This window comes from Pundamilia nyererei, unplaced genomic scaffold, assembly GCF_000239375.1.
Source record: "Pundamilia nyererei isolate P.nyererei 1_Seehausen unplaced genomic scaffold, PunNye1.0 scaffold00071, whole genome shotgun sequence".
NCBI lineage: Eukaryota > Metazoa > Chordata > Actinopteri > Cichliformes > Cichlidae > Pundamilia > Pundamilia nyererei.
In genome coordinates this window covers 951,054-971,842 of record NW_005187472.1, presented here as the reverse complement: position 1 = coordinate 971,842, position 20,789 = coordinate 951,054, and the positions used below count along the sequence as shown (strand labels likewise).

The 20,789-nt window shown below is 40.0% G+C and overlaps 2 protein-coding genes across 11 annotated transcripts in view; both read right to left on the bottom strand.

Annotated features, from left to right (window-relative positions):
* Positions 1–14,419, bottom strand: part of tns1b (tensin 1b) — a 185,866-nt gene extending 171,447 nt beyond the window's left edge. For all 10 annotated transcript variants that reach the window (XM_013911754.1, XM_013911760.1, XM_005736849.2 and 7 more), the window contains exon 1: positions 14,241–14,419. In XM_013911754.1, coding sequence (XP_013767208.1) covers positions 14,241–14,339 — 99 coding nt within the window. In that variant the 5' untranslated portion in view covers positions 14,340–14,419. The remainder of the gene's footprint in view (positions 1–14,240) is intronic.
* Positions 14,420–19,100: 4,681 nt separating this feature from the next.
* The window catches only part of LOC102197872 (sterol 26-hydroxylase, mitochondrial), a 9,264-nt gene continuing 7,575 nt past the window's right edge, over positions 19,101–20,789 (bottom strand). The window contains exon 8 of the mRNA XM_013911748.1: positions 19,101–19,133. Within this exon, the coding sequence (XP_013767202.1) occupies positions 19,101–19,133 (33 nt within the window). The remainder of the gene's footprint in view (positions 19,134–20,789) is intronic.

Genomic DNA, 20,789 nt, shown 5'->3' with positions numbered 1-20,789 from the left:
CTTTAAGGTGTCGCGGATAAATGAGGGAGGGGCTAATAATTGGCTCAGTCATTTTTAATGATCGTTGAAAGCCCAGATCGTAATCGTGATTAAAATTCGATTAATTGAGCAGCCCTAAATGTAGGCTTTCTCTGAAATGCCTGATCTTGACTTATTGCACTCTGTTGTATTATTTCATGGATGAATGAATAGTAGAAAGTTTAAGCATGTGTCACAGGAAACTGCCTTTAAGAATTAAACACAATTACCTGATTTAGAAAACAATTTTCAACTGTCTTTTCTTTTCTTTTTCAAAGGTGTGACTACGTACCCTGGGCCTCAGTTTTGGCAGCTCACCTCTTTTACTCCATAAAAGACCCTGACATGCTGAGAGCTAATCCCAGAGTCTAAATTTAAGAATGCACATGTGTTAAAGGCTTGGCTACGGTGGAGCTTAGCAGTAATATAAGACAATAGCACAAAAGGGATCTCAGGAATGTGCCACAAAAGTGAAAGTGCAGAGAGAGGAATGCTATGCAGTGAGGCGATAAGTAACAGTGTCGCGGTGGAGGGAGCTGCTCGCTGATAATGCAGCCATTAAGGCAACTTGTTCAGCTTCATCTAAAACCATTTAAAGGCACTTTATCTAACATTAGACTGTTAAATTCATTATTGTTATCTGAGAAAAGAGGAGGCAAAGATTTCCCTGAAAGATGGCGTGCAGAAAGTTAACAGATTTAGTTTGTCTTTTGAACCCAGAAAATGTGATGCAATGTCACTTTGCTGCAACAATTAATTAGCATTTAATTAGCTACGGTACAACTGCAACTGCAGACATACATCAGTCAAAATAAAGCACATTTAATGGCAGAATAACAGTTCAGGGCAGTATAGTGCGAGTATAAGATTAGTACAACTCTGTTCTTATGTAACTATGAGTCATTCTCATTATCCCATGTCAACAAGTACGATATTACTTGCATACCCAGAGTAATATTAGCCTCCAGTCAGAGTTGATACACAGACCTAACACTACAACACAATAAGGTGGAGGTATTCAGGCTATTTTCAGAGTCATGTCACAAAGCTGCCAAGGCAGATAGGCACGCAGGAGGCAAACAAGCAGCAGATTATGTTCTGAGAACTCCTGTGACTATCGTGATGTAAAATGAAGTGGGATTAAAGGGTAAAACCCCTCAATTTAGGTAATCCAATATGTCATTCTTTCAGTCTGGGAAAGTCCATGAAGAATCAACGAAACCAGACCTGCATTAAAGCCAAATGCTTTTAGGCTTTTACAGCCATTTACTGCCATATGTATTCTTTTCCTCCTTTGCTTTGATGCGTGGGATGAAGCACAGTTGTCTTTGTCCCATACAAATAAAAACAAGATGAATCAGGAGGCAGTGCACAAAGAAACGAAACTTAGCCAATAATAATAATAAATATTTCAGTTACTAAAACATCCAATTAAATACATACTGTTTTCATACTTAATTAAAAATAAAGGAAATCTGAGTCTAATATCCATAATGCCTTTCAAGGGTGTTGCTTGAGTGGCACTGAACAGTTCTAAAAAGTTTCAGAGTGAGAGATGGAGGATAAAAGAGTGTCCTTCTTCTATGCTATGTCCTAAATGCATTAGAAACTTCATCCAGAGCATAAATGAGGCTTCAGCAGTCTGGGCTCAGTCAAACAGACCAAGGATTCTGAGATTTGTCCATTATCTCATCGCTTTCCTTTTTGAAATGTAAGTTTTCTTCTTAGATAAACGTTTTCTTTCATATGTTTTTAAAGGTTAGCAAGAGTAGCAAGTTTTACAACAGCGCTGTTTAGGATGATATGAGGGGGTTATTCAACATGCTGTCAGATATCGCCAGCATCACAGGGGTACGCATAAGATGTTACAGTTAAAGGTTTTATACTCTGCAGTTGCATCGCTTGACTTTCATACACGGAGTAAGTTTACGGACAAAAGTATCGGGATGCACAGTCACTTAATCTTTGAGTTGTTTGGGAATCAGAGGAACTCACCCATGTATAAGTTACAGAGCGTGTTCAAGTCCTGCGGTGCATAGAGCATAAAAGTCGCCAATGCTCTGCTGACTCAGTAACTGCAGACCTCATCTGGCATTAACATCAGCACAGAAACTGTGTGCCGGGAGCTTCATGGCATGGGTTTCCATGGCCAAGCAGCTCCTGTAGGTGTAATCTGTAGGTGCCCAGTACTTTTGTCTTTACAGTGCATGTTTAATTACCAATTATTTCGTACTTTAGCTTTTACTTGTTGGTTAGGTTAGGCACTAAAAACAGCTCTTTTGGAAATAAAATATTCTGACTTGTGACAGGGGATCTTCTGCAGCCACATGTGAAGACTGGGAAGCGAGCAATCTGTGTTACCGCTACAACATGGCACAGACAAGTTGTGCTTAATGGCTGGAAACAAAACTGCCGTATCCAACCACCTGCAAATGCAAACAGGCTGGTTTATCATCATGTCAAATAATCAGCTATTGATCAGAATAACTTTTATTATGTTGTTTTGCATAATCGAGCAGCCTTATAAGACACCAATGCCCAAAATCTCTAGTCTCAGTGCCATTTACAGCCCTGCCTGCAGTAGACAAATGCAGCTGGAGTCATGACAAGGATAGCGAACTAAAAGCATAAAAAAAGTCTGCAGACACATTCCAATCATCTAGATATCATTTTAATCATCCCACACGTGTGAATCTAAATAGAATCACTATATTTTCAGCTTTAGTGTGAACACGGGCCTTGGAGCCACCCTAAATAAACTCCCGGCCGGCCTATGTGACATAAATGCGCGGCATGTCGTCGTGGTCGTGTAGGGTTTCAGGCGCGTGTAACAAATGTGCAGCATCGCGTCCAGGAGTGTGATTTAATTAAAGATTCCTTTGCCCTGTGCACGGGGTGGGACACACCTGCTCTCATTAACAGGGATCAGGACAGGAACGTGAAACATGCAACTTTTTTCTCGTTTTTTTTTTTTTCTCTCCTTTTAAATGGCGGGCCTCTGAGTTTCTGCTCGCATTTTACTAATAATAACTGCACAAGCTTTCACGACAGAACAAACTACCGTTGTCCCCTGTTGTTACATTGAGGGCCCTGAAAGCCACCATACATGTAAAAAAACAGACAAAACAAACAAACAAAACAAAAAAACAACGCTTTTTTAGTTACAGGAATATGGATAAAGACACAGCTTGATGCGTCAGTGTGAGGAAGTTGCAGGACTGGTGTCCAATTACAGAGTTACATACTTTCTATACAAACACTTTTTATATTTATTGGACACTTTATGGTGACGTTTCATCATACCAATTGTGCCTTCTTATTTGTTTTGTTTTTTTACAGTCTAGAAACCACATTCCAGGGCAAATACCTATGATATTCCTCCTAAGAGGGATGTGTAGGTGAGGAAATCTATCCTTTAAAAAAAAAAAAAAGGGGGGGAAAAAAGAGAAATGAAAACAGTAAAGGCAAACTGGCAACAAAGATCTGCCTCAGCTTGTTACAAACATTAGTGCAAAATGGAGAGATGAAAAAAATCTGGGGTCTTTCTTCCTGTGTGTATTCAGAGTAAATGCAGCATGTCAAGGGGGGGTTATTACGCCCCCAAAGAAAAACATTCTCCTGATGATGAAAACATGATTGGGCGACCTGGGCAGCCCAGCCTAACTTTTGCTCCACTGTCACAGTAATTACCCTTGGAGCCCTGTGGCATCAGACCTTGGCGAAAAGACCCCGGGAAAAGAGAGGAGGCACAAATATCAACAAAAGACACATTTTGAGGCAAAAAGGATGCGACCTGGGAGAGCCGAGCTGCCTGTCCATCACTCGGAAGCGTTGTGAATGGCTACAAAAGCCCCCAGAGCGACACTTTGTGGGATTTCGACGTTGCCAAGAGCGAATGCCACATCGCCTTGCCAAGTTTTAGGAGCGAAGACAAGAAAATTCACCCCCCTCAAACACACACACACACACACATAAAAAAATATCAACAAAACTGGAGCATAAAAAGGCCACATTCACAGCTACACAAAGCCATCAAAGCTGGATGGTATAAGACCAAACAGTGTGTATTATGTAGCACTGCTGCAACAAGGTCCGAGGCCGAGGTGCAAGTAAGATCTCAGCTTTACGTTCTAAGAAAAGAAGCAAACAACTGGGACTCTGGAGGGAAAATTTAGCTGCTCTCTGCTTTAATCTATTATTTCGACTGTCATTCTATCCACTGTGCTTTGCCAAGTGAATTAAAGACACTTTAAGAAGCTCATTTTGTATCCCTTTATCTTCTCGTTCCAGAGGCTTTGTGGCAAACGTCACGCATCGCTGCATCAGTAATGTCCTGAAAGGCTATTTGGAAAAGAAATATCCGCTCATCGGATTCACACATCCTCTGCCTGCAAGGCTTTGAAAGTAGAAAGCTGTTTGACTCCCAAAAGAAAGAAAAGGCCAAAAGTCGGATAATTACACGCCTGCTGTTGACATAAAAACTTTTTGATGTGCGTGCATTAATACTACATTTGATATTTAACGGCAAATAGTTATGATTCGCTATTATTAAAGCAAATCTTTCCTTCTGCTTCATATCTGAACAAAAAGTTTATGTAAGATGGATATACAACTCAATTTTGTAAATTATGAGTGTCAAACATAAGGCCCGGGGACCAGAATCAGCCTAGAAAAGACTCCAATCTGGCCCACTGGACAGCTTTGAAAACATGAAGGTGGGCATAAATTTTTGAGATGGATGACCATCATGTATGTCTGACTGTAAGCCAGTGTGTCTCATTCATGCACACAGGCAAATAGTCACGTGCACACTCACAGCCACATCCTAACATTCATCAACTCTAAACGTTCATAACAACGGACCTAATCAGACGTTTATCTTAAAGAACCTAACAAAGGCAAAATGGCTAAAGCTACAGCTATCATACCAGAGCCAGATACAAATCAGCAGCCAGTTATAAGAATAATCATAGAGATGAGTGAAAAAGAGAGAAGGGCTGATATCTTGTTATTGTAGTAACGAGAACATACCCGTCTAGCGAACCTGTTTTGTTATATAAATCTACTGCACCTGGTTTTGTTTTGGTGTACAGCAACTCATTCTCATTGAATTAACTGTACTAATTTAAAGAAGCAGAGCACTTTAGAAGATCCTGCAAGCTAAAAAGTTCATTTATTTTATTACGTTATTCAAAATATTATTGGCATTTTGAATAAATTTTCTTTAATGTTTATACTGTCAGTTATAGTTCTTAAAAAATTCCTTCCATATCTCCAACTACCTTAAATTTGTCCTTCCTGCTGAGCATCATAACGATTAAAAACCAGGTGTCCCGATACAACCAAACGAACAAACACCAGTTTTCATTGGAAGAGTTCACAAATCCAGGCCTGAAAATGATGTTAGAGATTGCATTAGCCAAATGTTTTCTGCTGTCAATAAAAAAAACTCAAGGCTGTCCGCCACTTTGACAGATTAACATACTGATGGAGGATCTACTGTAACACAAAACACTGATAGAATATAAATTTATGAATTTGTTACCAGTTATTAACATAACTGGGTGACACATCAGGTTAGGAGTCCGGCCAGTAGCATGCTCACTCTTTCCTGACATTGACAGTTTTGCATTATGAATTTGTTGCCAGGGACAGATCATCAACTCGAAGAACTCCTGACTCTTGGTATTCGTTGCAAAGTTTACTGGGTTGTTGATAAAGATGCAAAGAGACAGAGAGTCATTAAAAGTGCCTCATTTGAGGGGAACAGATTCACTATATCAAGATTCGCAATATGAGATGAGATAGCCTTATTTAGTCCCAGAGACGGGAATTTCACATATCAGGATAAACTTACTGCCTTTGTCATCTTCTGATCTAACTCCTTTGCATAACAACTTGAAGTCGAAGACAATAAATCATTCAGTCCAGATTGTCACATGCTCCATTGAAAGCTTGCAGCATCAGAGTAAAATGTCTGCAAGAGGTTAAATTCCTGTGTGCGCAGGCATTAAAAAGGGAAAATGATGGGGGTTAACTTTTGCTGAGGCATCACGCCCTTTTCCCGGTCAAGTCCACAGTGGGCACCTCTCCACAGAGGAACACACAGAGAGGGTCTTGTTCTGTAGCCCATGTGCAGGTCAGTGTCGGCAGGTAGGAGTGAAATGATAGGCCTCCCCAGAGACACGGCACAGAGGACACACTGTTTCCCAAAGCGAATGCATTCACTGGAATGCAATATGGGGCAGCAGGTAACTCTCAGTTCACCGCATACCTTTATCGAAAACCTTCAAATGCCAGGAAAGCCCCCGCCTGCCATCTCACACTTTGGTGGGAATTCAGAAATAGGGGCGTTTGAGAGCAGCACCTGACAGGCATCAAAATGAAATGAGGATTCATTTCTTAAGGAAGGAGCAGTCCAGCATATTACTGGTGTCAGACTGGCTACTAACACAACCTTGTTTCGCATTTTAAAAAGTACTTATGAAAGTCCTATAGACAAGTCTGGATTCACAGAAAAATGTACTGATTTAAATGCAGAAGGAAAATCTGAATGAAAATGTGCTAAATGTCAAATCCAACACTGAAATTTCATTTTAATTCAGTTTAATTGTCACATCTTTAATCTAACTCTAAGAGGAATAAAAAAGCCAGACAAGGGCTGAGATTTTCAGCCTTCCTTGACTTAACCAGTTAACATGAAAACAACAGCACTGACCGTGAAGAGCGTCGGCACAGCATCAGCAACCAACATCCAGTTAAAGCCTTCTTTAAAACAGCAGTTAATTCATAAGTTAACATAACTCTGATCAAACCAAATAATGGGAAACTTTAAAGGAAAATATGAGACAAAAATACAAACCAGAGGGGAAAAAAAAAAACAATAACTACTGTAGCAAGTGGGCTTTGTGATATTCCTTACACATTCCTTATGTCAGCCACTGGTTTGTGGACTCTCCAAAAAAATAAAATAAAATAAATCAAGTTGTATATTTTGACCATCAATCTTGTTCATTTTTTTCCCTGTTTTGACTGAGAAACTGGAGACATTGTGCAGGTCAGCACAGTAAGAACTCCGCCACCAAAAAATACCCCACTTTTTCATGCAGTTTACAAATGAACATCATGCTCACAATCATGCTGTTGTAAATTAGACTTTAAACTAGAGAGTAAGACCATTACTCTCTAGCAATGGGATAATGAGATCATAAATCAATTAACAAGCAGGATGTTTTTTTCAATAGACGTTTTATACGTTACACTTTTTACTACAGCCAGTGAGTGACCGCCTGCTGGGTTATTCAGAAAACGCTGGTTTCATCCCTCCATCATTTATTAGCTAGTCAACATAACACAGAGGGAGACTTTTGTCCACAAGATCTGTTTAGAAGAAGTAAAATACATCTGTGAGGTAAAAATCTGAAACAGTTTCTTGTGGCTGCCTCCCTTCTTTCACCAATGACCTCCCACTTTCCTCTGTCATTCAACAGATTGGTGGTTTCAGCCCTGCATGGCTACTGTGCAGATCTCCAGATGTGCACGACTCCACGGCTGGCCTCCTCAACTCCTACCACATCCTACAGTTTAGGCTGTGAACTGGCAGGAACTTGCCAGAGATGGGCTTTATGGTCAAAAGTACCCACTAAATTCTTAGTCAGCAGCATTGTACATAGGGACCACCTAATAAAAATTGGTTCATGCCCCAACCTCACGAGTACTAATGGTCTGAGCTTAAGAAAACACCTTTGCCAATCCTAAATTATATCCAAACCTACTTGGATCCTGTCTGAAAAAGTTACTCACCCCCCGAGGTTATGCCACAGGACAATGATCTCAAACACACCAGCAAGTCCACCTCTGAATGGCTCAAAAGATTTTGGAGTGGCCTCAATCCAACTGAGATGCTGTGGGATGACCTTAAACAAGCCGTTCATTTTCAAAAACTCTCCCGATTGGCTGAATTAAAACAATTCTGCAAAGAACACTGAGCCAAATTTCCATCACAGAGATGAGAGAGACTCACTGCTAGCTGTCACAGTTCTGCCAGCGTTGGGACAACCAGTTAAAAGAAACAAAGCACGAGGTTTAATTTATATGAGCAATATGTTTTCCTTCTGAATGCAGAACTGATCAGTAATTTAAGAAATGGTCAAGATCAATTCTTATTCTGCTTTGAACTAACTGTTCCGGTTATCTGGGCCTACACAACCAAACCAGAGCTCCTTTCTGTATAGAACTGCAAGGCAGAGCTGCTCTGAGGGCAGGAGCTAAAACAAACTGTCCACTGCCTGCCTGGGCAGCCAAAGTACACAGCAGCACCAGCAAGATATTTCTCCAGGATGTTGGTGGACCTAACAGAAGCCAGACATTAGTGGATTCTGGGCATTTATAAAACAGGTAAGCAGACTCTAAAGGCAGCGCTAAGCCGAAAAGAAAAGAAAAGAAAAAAGAAAAAAAAAAAGAGCATGAACCCAGCTGTTCCCATTCAGCACTAGTCATCAGAAATACATTAATTTATATTTAAACACCCCAATCTTAGCAGTGCTCAGCCTTTGGCAACATGTATCAACTTTCATGCTAACAAAGCACACTTTGTTTACATGCAAATGTGCAGGCTGTATGTACCCAATGTATGTTGTTGTTGTTTTTTTAAACACCAATTGTGCATGGAATTCATTTACAGAGCAACTTTATTTTGATTCCAGTGCAAAGTATTTAAATTGCCTCTTTGGCCATCTACCACTGCAATGCTCAATTTACTGCCAGCTTATCTGGTGTGCATGGCACGTGCCACCAAACAATAACCCACTTGACAAAGCAGCATACATAGCAATAGACCTTGCAATGGAATCATGTTTCTCTCCACGTGATGAATCCACTCTTAATATACCCACATGGCTTGGTCTGCTAAGTATCTCTTAGGGTGTGCCCTGGCTGGCTTCACAAAAAGCATATTTTAAAAGGCAGGGCAATTACAAGGACAAAATAGCCTACAAATAGATGTGGATTTCCTCCAGTTTAAGCTGAGGTGTAGACACTTGTGCAAGTTAACCGACCATTGTGCAGTCTGTTTTATGAACACATGGAGCCAAAGGAGAGGAAGAAACTAAAGAAAGGAAATAAGAGAAAGACATTTAGGACACTCAACTACAGTAATATATGTTCAGTTCTCTCAGCTTTTCTCAATATCAGAAGCTCTTCAAGAGTTAAAAAACGAATAAAGCAAGATAATGTTTTGCTGTAGAGCTACTTTTTTTTTTAACACATCAGCTGCTCACCACTTGTCACCAGGAATTCAATTGGCTATTCTGAGCTGGAGGCAGCTTGCCAAAGTTTTATATGATGCGGTTACTTTAGCACTTGCTTCTGGGAGTCAGTCAAACTGAAAGGGTTGGTGCTAGCTTGGATCAGCAGGAGGAAAGCTCTGCCATGATTGGTCATTCAGCTGTTAGACAGCTCTTGATATCTAGCCTTACCGGACAAGAACGTTTTACAGTTTGCTCCATAGACTATATGCAGGCACCCTTTGGTTTCTGAACACCATGTTTTTCGCTTTGCCTATAGTATTTTGACCACCAACATGTTGCATATTTTGGAGACAAAAGCTTAGCTATCATGCTGGATTTACAGTTGTGTGAAAAAGGGTTTGCCCCCCTTTCTGAGTTCCTATTTTTTGTATGTTTATCACACTTAAATGTTTGAGATCATCAAAGAAATTTAAATATTAGACAAAAATAACACAAATAAACACAAAATACAATTTATAAATGAAGGTGTAGGCCACTCCAGAGTCTTCATTTTGTTTTTCTTAAGCCATTCAGAAGTGGACTTGCTGGAGTGTTTTGGATCATTGCCCTTTTGCAGAACCCAGGTGCACGTTTGAGGTCACAAACAGATGGCTGGACATTGTCCTTCAGGATGTTTTTGGTAGAGAACAGAATTCATGGTCTATTTACCACAGCAAGTCTTCCACTTCCTGAGGCAGCAAAACAGACCATCACACTATCACCACCGTGTTTTACTGCTGGTTTGACGTTCCTTTTCTGAAATGCTGTGTTACCTTTACACCAGATATAATTGGACACACGCCTTCCAAAAAGTTAAACTTTTGTCTCGTCAGTTTCCCAAAACTCTTGTGGATCATCAAGATGTTTTCTAGCAAAGCAAAATGTTTATGTTGCTTCAGCTCAGCAGTGGTTTTCGTCTTGGAACTTTGCCATGCAGGCCATTTTTGCCCAGTCTCCTTCTTATGTTGGAGTCATGAACAATGACCTTAACCGAGGCAAGTGAGGGCTGCAGTTGTTTGGATGTTGTTCTGGGGTTAAAAGTAGAGCTTTTTCCCCAATAAGTTGAATACCTACCATGACTACTCCCTTTCAGTCAAATCTCACCAATAATCTAGAAGGAGTAGCAATTCTTGCAGATCTTAGACTTCCACTGAATAAGCTCATCGGTCCTTTGATTGAATGAGCTAAAGAAATCACAGTTCATGTTGTTTTTGATGGATCCCTCTGCCAATCATCTGTCGGTGCATGTGTTCCCACTGTATCACAGCACCTCGCAGCAAAACAATCTCAGGTCCCCCTCATCTAGATCAAAGTCTTGATTTTATATTTTGTTCGATCGTTATCGCTCTTCAAAGTTCGGTGCCTTGAGCTTCCGTGAGCACTGCTGACAGGTGTAGCCAAAACTATCTTCTTCATAAGGAAAACAAACCACAAGCATCACACGTAAAGTAATCTGTGTGCACCTGAGTACACCACCAACGCACACATAGACATGAAAAGGAAAACAAATGGTATGCAAAAAAACCCTCTGGGAAGCAAAGGTTTTCAACACAAAGGTCGACAACTTTTAGTCCAGTTTACAGCTTAAAATGCTTGTTAACCAAGTTTCTCTTTAACACTCAAGATAAACTAACTAGGGAACAGCAGGATTTCACACATGGACCCTTTTAGAGCTTCTTCTTCACCGCTCCTTCAAGTGACTGCTGATTGTTTACACTCAGCATGATTGACACTTGGCTACCTCATTTGAGTGACTATTTTAAACGCTTTGGCACTACTTCATTACTGGAACCACAGCTCTGCTGGCAGAGTCAGGGCATTCATTTCCCACAGCTCTTAGTGCGCCCACAGCCCTAAACGCCTCAGTGCCAGCTGCTTGTGTGCACCACTGGCAGCTCAGCACATCCAGGAAAAGTCACCCGAGATGCTCTAAAAATGTGTCTGTAGTGTTACCTCCAAGCAGCACAGGATTACACTGGTTAATATAAAGTATGTGTCTGTGCTATGGTGGGCAATAGATGCCTATTATTTAAGAGATTAAAGGATTTTGCTTCCACAGTACTGATGCACATGGTGTCATCTGGTGATTCCCCACCAGGGCGGCAGTTGCAGCATGTTAGATGGAAAGATTGTTGAATAGTCTGAATTTAAAAAAGAAATCAAAAAGCACAAATAAGTGTTTGACAGAAGAATGCCACATGCACTTAACTACAAGGCATAGGTTACAACACAGTGGCAACTTTTGGGACACCCTCGCAGGAATTTGCAGTTAGCCTGTGCCTCTTTCTTTTCAGTTTAATTCAGGTGTTTTACCAAGATTTCCAAAATAAGATAAGATAACCTTTATTAGTCCCACGCGTGGGGAAATTTGTGATCCCACTTCTCTCTTCTTCCTTGTTTTGAAAGAATGAAAATAAATGGAAATAACAGACTTGATGAAGCACTGTTAAAAAAGAAAACAAAAAGTAAAAATTACGACAAAGAACATTTCATTGTCCGTTACTGAGAGAGTCCTGAAAAAGTCACACAGATATTTGCACCTGCACACGAAACATCTGCTTTCACTTCGAAGTGTGGTTAGTAAACACGCAGCAGAGCAAACATGGAGCTGGAGGACCTTATCAGCCACTTCTACTTAAAGCTAGTTGGCTTTAAACAGCACTCAATGTTGGGGAACCTCCATCTAAATGCTTAATTTGAGCAAAAGTGTGTAGAAATACACATGTCAAATCCAGTCTGGCCCCAAAACCCTCTCAGATACTCAGGAAACGCCACACAACAGCAAGTATGAGATGAGCGGAATTATTCACTTTGTTAGAAGCCAAAACAAAATGAAACAGCATTCATGGAAATTAAGTTCAGGTTTGTAAACTTTCATGACATTTTAGAAAAGCACATAAGATACCTTAGCAATAAAAACCAAGAAGAAAGAAAGTAATGATAACGACTGCGAACATATTAGACTTATTGTAAAAGCCGAAACGGAACTGGGCCAAAGCTGGTGCACTGGACATAATCAAAATATATACATTTAAAGTAGAAAAACTCGCACCATCATTTAAACAGAGGCTTCTCAGACAGTGGGAGGCTCTAAGGACCAGAGTGGAAAGAAATCTAAGTTGGTTGTTTTTCCAGCGAAACTGGAACTGCTTCTTACCATCAATGGCACCTAGCAAAGCCTTAAATGACCTTTTGAACATCTCACTCAGCCAGCAGGCTCTGCAGAAGCAGAATACCTCCACGCAACGTTGTTTGTTCCTTTTAATTGATTTTCTCAATAAACTTAAAATTTTGTCTCCACTCTATGGATCCAGGACATCATACAATTCATGTTGAGACCCGACACATGAGCCACAACAAAGGTTTTAGAAACACAGGCTGATGTAAACAGTTGCCAGCAGCGCTTCGGGAGGTCGAGAAAGAAGCAGTGTGTATCATACCGGCACAAGCATGCATTTATCCACACATCTGCAGGCTGCACAGGGGTATAAGAATGTGCATCACAATGTGATCACAAGAGAGCACAGAGGTCTTGATTTGCCAGATTCTGATTGCAGAAACGCAAAATTTATGAACAAATACAAAGAAAGAGGGAAAAGACTGTTAAATAACTCCCACCCTTGGAGCAAGAAGCACCTTTTGAGCTTATCTGTAGGGCTACAGGTTAGAAATATCTGATCACAGCAGAAAAAGATTAGAAAAGGGAAGAAAATGCAAATAAAGAGGCTGACACGGGCATGTGATCTTGAAAGTAACTAAAAGGTATCATAAGTGCAAAAGCTGTATCAGATTATTTTCATCACGCTAAAAGTATGATAAGTTAGACTAAAGATTAACTTCACACATACAGTACTTTATGAATGACCTTAAAACATTCCTCTGAGAATGATCAGGTACAAAGACTGGACTGAAAAAAAGAGTCACAGCCAGTGTCCAAAGAAAAACTTTGAAAAACCTTCAGAATTCCTAGAAGAAATGATGGGTGGCTTATGATTTTTGCACAGCACTATAGCTCATTCTAAGCAGAGAGCCTAAAACCATATTAACTTTTGGGGGGTCAGACTTTGGAAAACTTCCTGATTACCTCTAAATTACACCAAACCAACCGGAGGCTGTTCGCAGCTGCAGTTTGGCATCGGGACTGATCTTCAAAGAGAGCCTACAGCTCAGAGTTGATTTTCCTGTCAGAGAGGTGCTGAGAGGTGGGTAGTTTATCTTCTCAGAGCGGCTGAAAGACTGGCTCAAACATATGTAAAAGTGTTGATGCGGCACAGGTCACAGCCACGCTAACTTGTGATTTAAACTTGACCCTTTACTGAGCTACTCTGAAGGCTCCACCACCGCAGACACAGCAGCGGAGGGTAAGAGAAAGAAAATGTAAATTATTTCCATGACATCACCACAGGTAGCTCCTTTGATGCGTGTTTTTGTCATGGACTAAAAGCATGACTGAACTTGGACTTTTCAGAGTTGCCCTTGGCATCCATTGTAGTGAATGGTTTACCTCATTTCCTCCTAGGAGCAGTGTTTGAATGCCTAATGTCAACGCAGGAATTAGACGCACACTAAACCTGGATTGATGCTCGTGAACAGGCTGTTTCTTGTTCATTTAACGAGCACTGGATATATCCTGCTCTCACTGGGTGACTTATTGCTGGAGAGAATCTGATGTTGCCTGCAATCGACTTTAGCAAGCGGAACCAAAGGTCGATAAGTCTTATCTGATGTCCTACATAAAGAAAGTCATCTGGCTTATGTACTACACACACATACACACACGCGTAAGCAAATAAACAAACCGAGCCTGCAGCGAAAACAACCTGAACAAACACGCAGGCAAGCCCTGTCTGTTCTTTTGCTAAAATTGGACGCCCACTCGTGTCTGCGCACATTGGCCACCCGCGCGTTTCCCCCCTTCTGGCAACTTCTCCTTACCTTCTTCGGGCTTCCTTTCTTCTTCTCCTCCCCATGGTGGTAAACAGGCATTTGCAGAAAGTCCTCTTCACAGCAGATGAAGCTCACCGAGCATCCCATCCGAGCAAAGCCAGAGCGCACACGTCCAAACCCATTCAAAGACTCCCAGCACTCGGTGCCCTTGTTCTCTCACGCCACTGCTGCAGCTGTAGGCGCACTAATTACTGCTTCATTCCGCTTAAACGCATCGTGAATCGGCGCAGTCTGTGCGGCATCACTGTGAGCTGTTTGGGGCGCGGAGAAGTTTCCAGGAGTTTGTCGCACTTGTTTTCGCCCGCACGCGCAGACTGAGCGCTTCCCACTGCACACTGTGGAGGACGAACAGGTAGCCTGCAGCCTTAAACACTGAAGGTGTTCTTCCCTCCCTCTCTCGCTCTCTCTCTTCACTTCATTTATTCGGACAGTACACACTAGCTGTGTTACATTACTGTAAAGACTGAAACACGTCCATTTTTGTCCTAACAGGTACAATCCACACCAATGCTCTCCCTCCGCCTTCCCCGGGGTAATTATCTGACCTCCAGGTAAACATGTGCAGGGGTGTGTCCAGAGATTGGCGGCATCAGGTGGTACAGGCCCAAACTTATTCTACTGCTTTTTTTTGTTTTTGTTTTAATGAGTTCCAGTGTTTGACATATTCTTTAATGTGTATTTAAAAAGGGATGACGCTGCATCCTGTGACAGGTGAACACACCTGCCAGGACATGTTTTAGTATTATACTGTCATGCAGCTTGTTTTACACTATAGATTTAAAGCATGCATATTATTTAATAATACAAGTTGCATGTCCTTCTTACACAATGTCAGTCTTACTTTAACTGTTTCACTTAACTTCAATTTTACTTTCCTTGTTTGTTTGTTTTATCACTGTTGTAAATACATAAATTCCTGCACTATCTCATAGTATGAGGTCCTGTGTGTGGCACTTTTATTTTAACCTTGTTGTTTATTGTTGTGTATTGTAGACTGTTCTATTTTTACTCTTTATCATGCTACTGTAACACAAAACTTTCCCCTGTGGGATCAAAGTATCTAACTTACTATCTATTATACTACAACTGCAGAATAACAATATTGATAAGATGGTGTGTCAGCTGTTATAAAGTCTCAGTAACGCCTCCTGAGGCTGGTTATATTGGAAAATTTGACCAGACTGACAAAAACTAAGGATGTTTCCTGTTTATTTTCATTTGTACTTTTAAGGAAGTTTAAATTTAAAGAAAAGTTTCACACATACTTTTAAGTTCTGTTTTAGTTCACTGTAATAAGATAGTACCACACCCCCTGAAATATAATTACCTGGTTTTAATGTACATGTGCTTTATTTAGTACAACCCCAGTTCCTGAAAAACGTTGTGAGTCACTGTGTAAAATGTACATTAAAAACAGAATGTAATGTTCTATAAATCTCTTAAACCCATATTTTATTGACAATAGAACATACTAAATGTTGAAACCGAGAAAGCAGCACATCTCATAAAAGTTGGGACAGCGCCATGTTTCCCATCGTGTAGCATCCCCTCTTTTTTGAACTACAGTCTGCAAAAATATGGGAACTGAGGAGAACAGCTGAAGGACTTTTTGGGAGATGAATGTTGTCTCATTCTTGTAGAGGACCATAGCTGCTCAACAGTCCTGGTTCAGCTTTGTCGCATGTTTCATGTCATGATCCTTCAAATGTTCACAGCTGTTCAAAGCTCTGAACTGCAGACCGGTCAGTTCAGCACCCAGACTCTTGTAGTATGAAGCCATGCTGCTAGAAGAGCTGCAGTATTTGATTAAGCATTGTCTTATTGAAATATGCGTCTGGATCCAAATGTATGTTCCTCTAAAAGCTCTGCATACCTTTTAGCATTGGTGGTACCTTTCTATCATCCTTGAATGATAGAGCTTTAACCTGCATTTGTGAACGGCGTAGTGAACTGTTTTCACGGACAGTGGTTTGTGCAAGTGTTTATGGCTGTTTTGATGCAGTGCAGTGCTCCATGAGGCATCCAATAGTGATTTTCAGCCTTCCTTATGCACAGATTTCTCCAGGTTATGTTAAAAATATTATGTAGTGTAGCTGATTAGATATTGTACTTTATACCATTTACTTTATAGCTTTAATTTAATTGCATTATTTAAAATTACCTGGCAGTAAAGAAGTAATCAAAGTCATGTCCTGTTGCAACATTAAATTGATACTCTGTGCATTCAGTTATGAAATGTAGATGATTCTGCACAATATGTACTTTAAGTATAAAATTAGTTGCTTTGAGTATACTATCCTGCTATTAAGTAGCACAATAGAGTAAAAAATATCAGGAGACAGTCGATGAAAGTTAAAAAGAAATTCCTGTGAAATATTAATTTTACTATTAGAATTTAAGTTTTAGTTTTTTAGCTCATTACATGGATTTTTTGATTGCTGGTTGAACACTAGGTGCAAAACAAGCAATAAAATCTTCCAGTGTGCTGTATTTTAATTTGTAACTTTGTAACTGAGACAAAAGATTTGCATTTCTCAAATCCATAAAATCCTTCAAGCGCTTCAGTTTTAGTTCTTCAACCCTGGTGTGAGGAGTTTGCAGAGTGAATGAATCTCTGGGGTATGTAGTCAAGTGAGGTTAAAGGGCTTTTCATGCAATGATGCTTCCCCCTGCTGGATCATTTGTAAAGTAGTGACCAGAGTCAACAGAGCTGCTCGCTTTTAACCTTTCTTTAACCTGTCTTTCTATTGGATACAAAAATACTTACAAAGCTGCACAGCTATCCTCCATAACTTTCTTCTATTCCTGGACACTATCCTGTGTAACGCTGTGTGAGACTGTTACATCATTTCAAAGTCGGTTTATTGTCTTGTAAGTGTATATGTCACGTAATGTACTTGAAAATAACGATGGGAAAGCCGCACAAACTTCAAGCAGTTATTTCCTGCACCCAGTCTCTTTCCTGAATCTTTTACCTGCCACAGAAATCGATTTATGTTCAGGAAAGATGGTGAATCTCGGTGAACTTCGATAAGAACCGACAGCGGTTTTAGACCCTGAAACTAAGGAAGCAACAACATGAAAACCAGATTACCAGAAGTACTAAAACATATTACTGAGGACACTAATAGACTATGAGAGGACGGACATACAGAAATATAAGAGGTCCAGGACCTTGACAGCATCCACGCTGAACGTAAATGAGCTGGATTACCCCCAAGATGTAACCGTGAGGATGCAAGGAGCAGAAATACTGAAGGTGAACAAGTTTAAGTACCTGGGGTCAACCATCCAAAGCAACGGGCGATGCACAGGAGAGGTGAAGAAGAGAGTGCAGGCAGGGTGGAATGGGTGGAAAGGAGTGAAAGGGAAAGTTTGCAACATGGTAGGGAGACCTGCCACAATGTATGGTTTGGAGTCAGTGGCAGGAGGCGTAGATATGGAGAACATGCAGACGATTGGTATGACAGAGGCAAATGCTATGGACAGGGTGGCAGATAAAGCCAAAGCTGACAACACTTCAATAAAAACCGAGACTCCGATCGATGCACGAGAAGAAGAAGCACACTTTTTTTCTTTTTATAATCTGTACCTACCTTCTCTTGTATCTTCAGTAACAATGCCGAAAATGTTATACCTTCAGATTTCCCCGTTAGAAAAAGCCAATTAATTGCTTCCATTTAACACTACAATTCAACCAGTATTTTTTGACTGAATAATAAAGCCTATCTATGAAAAGCCTTCAGCTGATCCAACATGCTGCAGCTAGAGTCCTGACAGGGATTAGGAAGAGAGAACATATTTCTCCCATACCGGCTTCTCTTCACTGGTTCCCTGTTAAATCCAGAATCCAATCTAAAATCCTGCTTCTCACACACAAGTTCTTGAACAATCAGTCCCCATCTTATCTTAATTACCTTATAGTACCATATCACCCCATTAGAGCACTTCACTCTCGCATTGCAGGCTTACTTGTTGTTCCTAGAGTATTTGAAAGTAGAATGGGAGGCAGAGCCTTCAGTTTTCAGGCCCCTCTTCTATAGAACCAGCTTCCAGTTTGGATTCAGAAGACAGACACTATCTATACTTTTAAGATCAGGCTTAACACTTTCCTTATATAGCAATCCTAATTAACTTGCTTGATCACGTAACATATAAATTAACACATTAGTACACTGTGCAGATAATAACAGACACAATTACATAGACTTTATCAGAAAAACATTTTACCTTAACAAAGATATATAATTTGAGTAAAATGAAGATGAACAATTAACAGAAACTGAACAATTCACCTCATTCAGTCTTTTGAGTGTACCATGGGTTTCATAACATACTTTCAGACATGTGGCTTAGGTACAAGGTGATATAGAGATTAAAAAGCGTTTTTTCTTTCTCTGTCTCTCTCTCATGCTCACTTTCTTTTTGTCTTGTTCCACTTTCCAGCACATGCTGCTCCTTTTTCTCCAAACTTCTAACAAAGAAAATGTTGTAGTCATTTTAGTTTCCTTCAAAAAGTGTTAACTCAGTTAAAGGTTTTCATGAAGTTAGCACTGTTGCCTCACAGCAAAAAAAGGTCCTGAGTTCGACTCTACCATCAGGCTGGAGTCCTTTCTGTGTGGAGTTGCATGTTCTCCCTGTGTTTGCGTGGGTTCTCTCTGTGTTTGTGTGGGTTCTCTCTGGGTACTCCAGCTTCCTTCCACAGTCCAATGGCATTCAGTTGGTGGGGTTAAGTTGACTGGTGATTCTAAATTGCTCATAGGTGTGAATGTGAGCATGAATGGTTGTTGGATTCTCTGTGTTAGCCCTGCAACAGACTGGCGATGTCTCCAAGATGTACCCTGCCTCTCACCCTGTGGTAGCTGGGATAGCCTCCTGTCCCTGACAAGGACAATAACTGAATAAACTAAATAAACTGCACAGATGGATAAAACCTGTCATACATTGCATTATATATATATACAATAATCATCTTTTATTGAATTGATTAAAAAAAAAACAGTTTAGATGTGTTTTTCTATTAGAAAAAGTTCATCTGATGATTTTCAAATCACGTAAAGGAATGAAAAAATAAAGGAGGTTAAAGATTTTAAGTTTTTAGGAATAATTTTAGATTTACATCTCAAATTTGATAAGCATGTAAAGAAGATTTCAAAGATGGTTAAGGTTAATCTGACTTGTCTTAAGTTAACTCGGCATTACATACCCACTTCAGCACCTCAGTTATTTATGCATTTGTTAAGGGTTCAAATATTGAGGAGGGATACAGGAGGAAATCCAAATAACAACACTGATCCGGCCGGGTCGAGTCAAACGATGAGTTTAATGAACGCACGTGTGGCAGATGAACACTGTACGCAGACAGCATCGATCTCACTCGAACAATACACAATCAGTTGTTTTTATACCTTCAGGGAAATTTATGACGCCCCCTCATGCGTCATCACATACATAAGTTTCAAAACCACAATGACTTTTAACACAGTTTGAAAAAGCAACATCGCCTCGTCTCCATACCAGGTGTCTTCCTGTCGCTGCCGGACGCTCGCTTATCGTCTGGAACATCAGCAGGAGTTCTGCAACAAACTGTTCTTTTCGATTTAACTCAACAGTTTAAAGTGGTTATAACTGCACCTGTAATAAAGGCTAATTGGGTGCCAATATGTTTAAACATCTGAATACAATATCAATGCTGTAGATTATGTTATTAATGCAATGATAATGATGATGACCATGAACAATAGCAGTAAAGTATTTCTCTGATCTCCACACATTCCATGATATTCTCTCATTTTTCATATTTTATGACAGTTTGGACTCAAGCAGCACCATCTACAGTTCAGCATCCTTATATAATCAATCTTTGAAAATAATGGATAAAAAATCTGTTTGGTGGAATCATTGTCACATTTTAAAGAAATATAATTGACTTAGTTTAGGAGCTTCAATCACTTGTGTTGTCTTAAATTACCCTTCAAGTGTATAAATAGGCTGGTCCCAGAGTGTCTTAATAGATGCATCCAAAGACAAGGTAGTAATCGCATTACTAGGAGTATAGTGAATGGCAACCGCAAAATATCATATCGCAGATCTAAATTTGGACAATCAGCGTTTTCCATAAAGGCTTGCCATCTGATATCAAATTGATTACAGATGTTAGTTCCTTTACATTGAAGGTTAAAAGTTAGTTAAAGGGAAATCAGAGCTGTAGTGATTTCAATTAATCTTTTTTTTGTGGGGTTTGTTTGTTTGTTTTTATATTGTCTGTTAATTGTAGCTGTATTCATGGTGTATTTTGGTTTCATGAAAATGTATGTTTTAACTTTGTGTATTGTGAATGTAAGCCCAACAAGGGACAATTGTTGAAAATTAGCTATAGCTGTAATGTTATGTGCAGCACATCAGTTTTATGTTTTATACTTGGACTATGTTAAACTGCACTGTCTGTTTTAAATAAAGAATTATTATTATATCACTAAGTACACTAAGAGATTATGAGAGGATGGATATACAGAACTATAAGCTGACTGCTGCAGT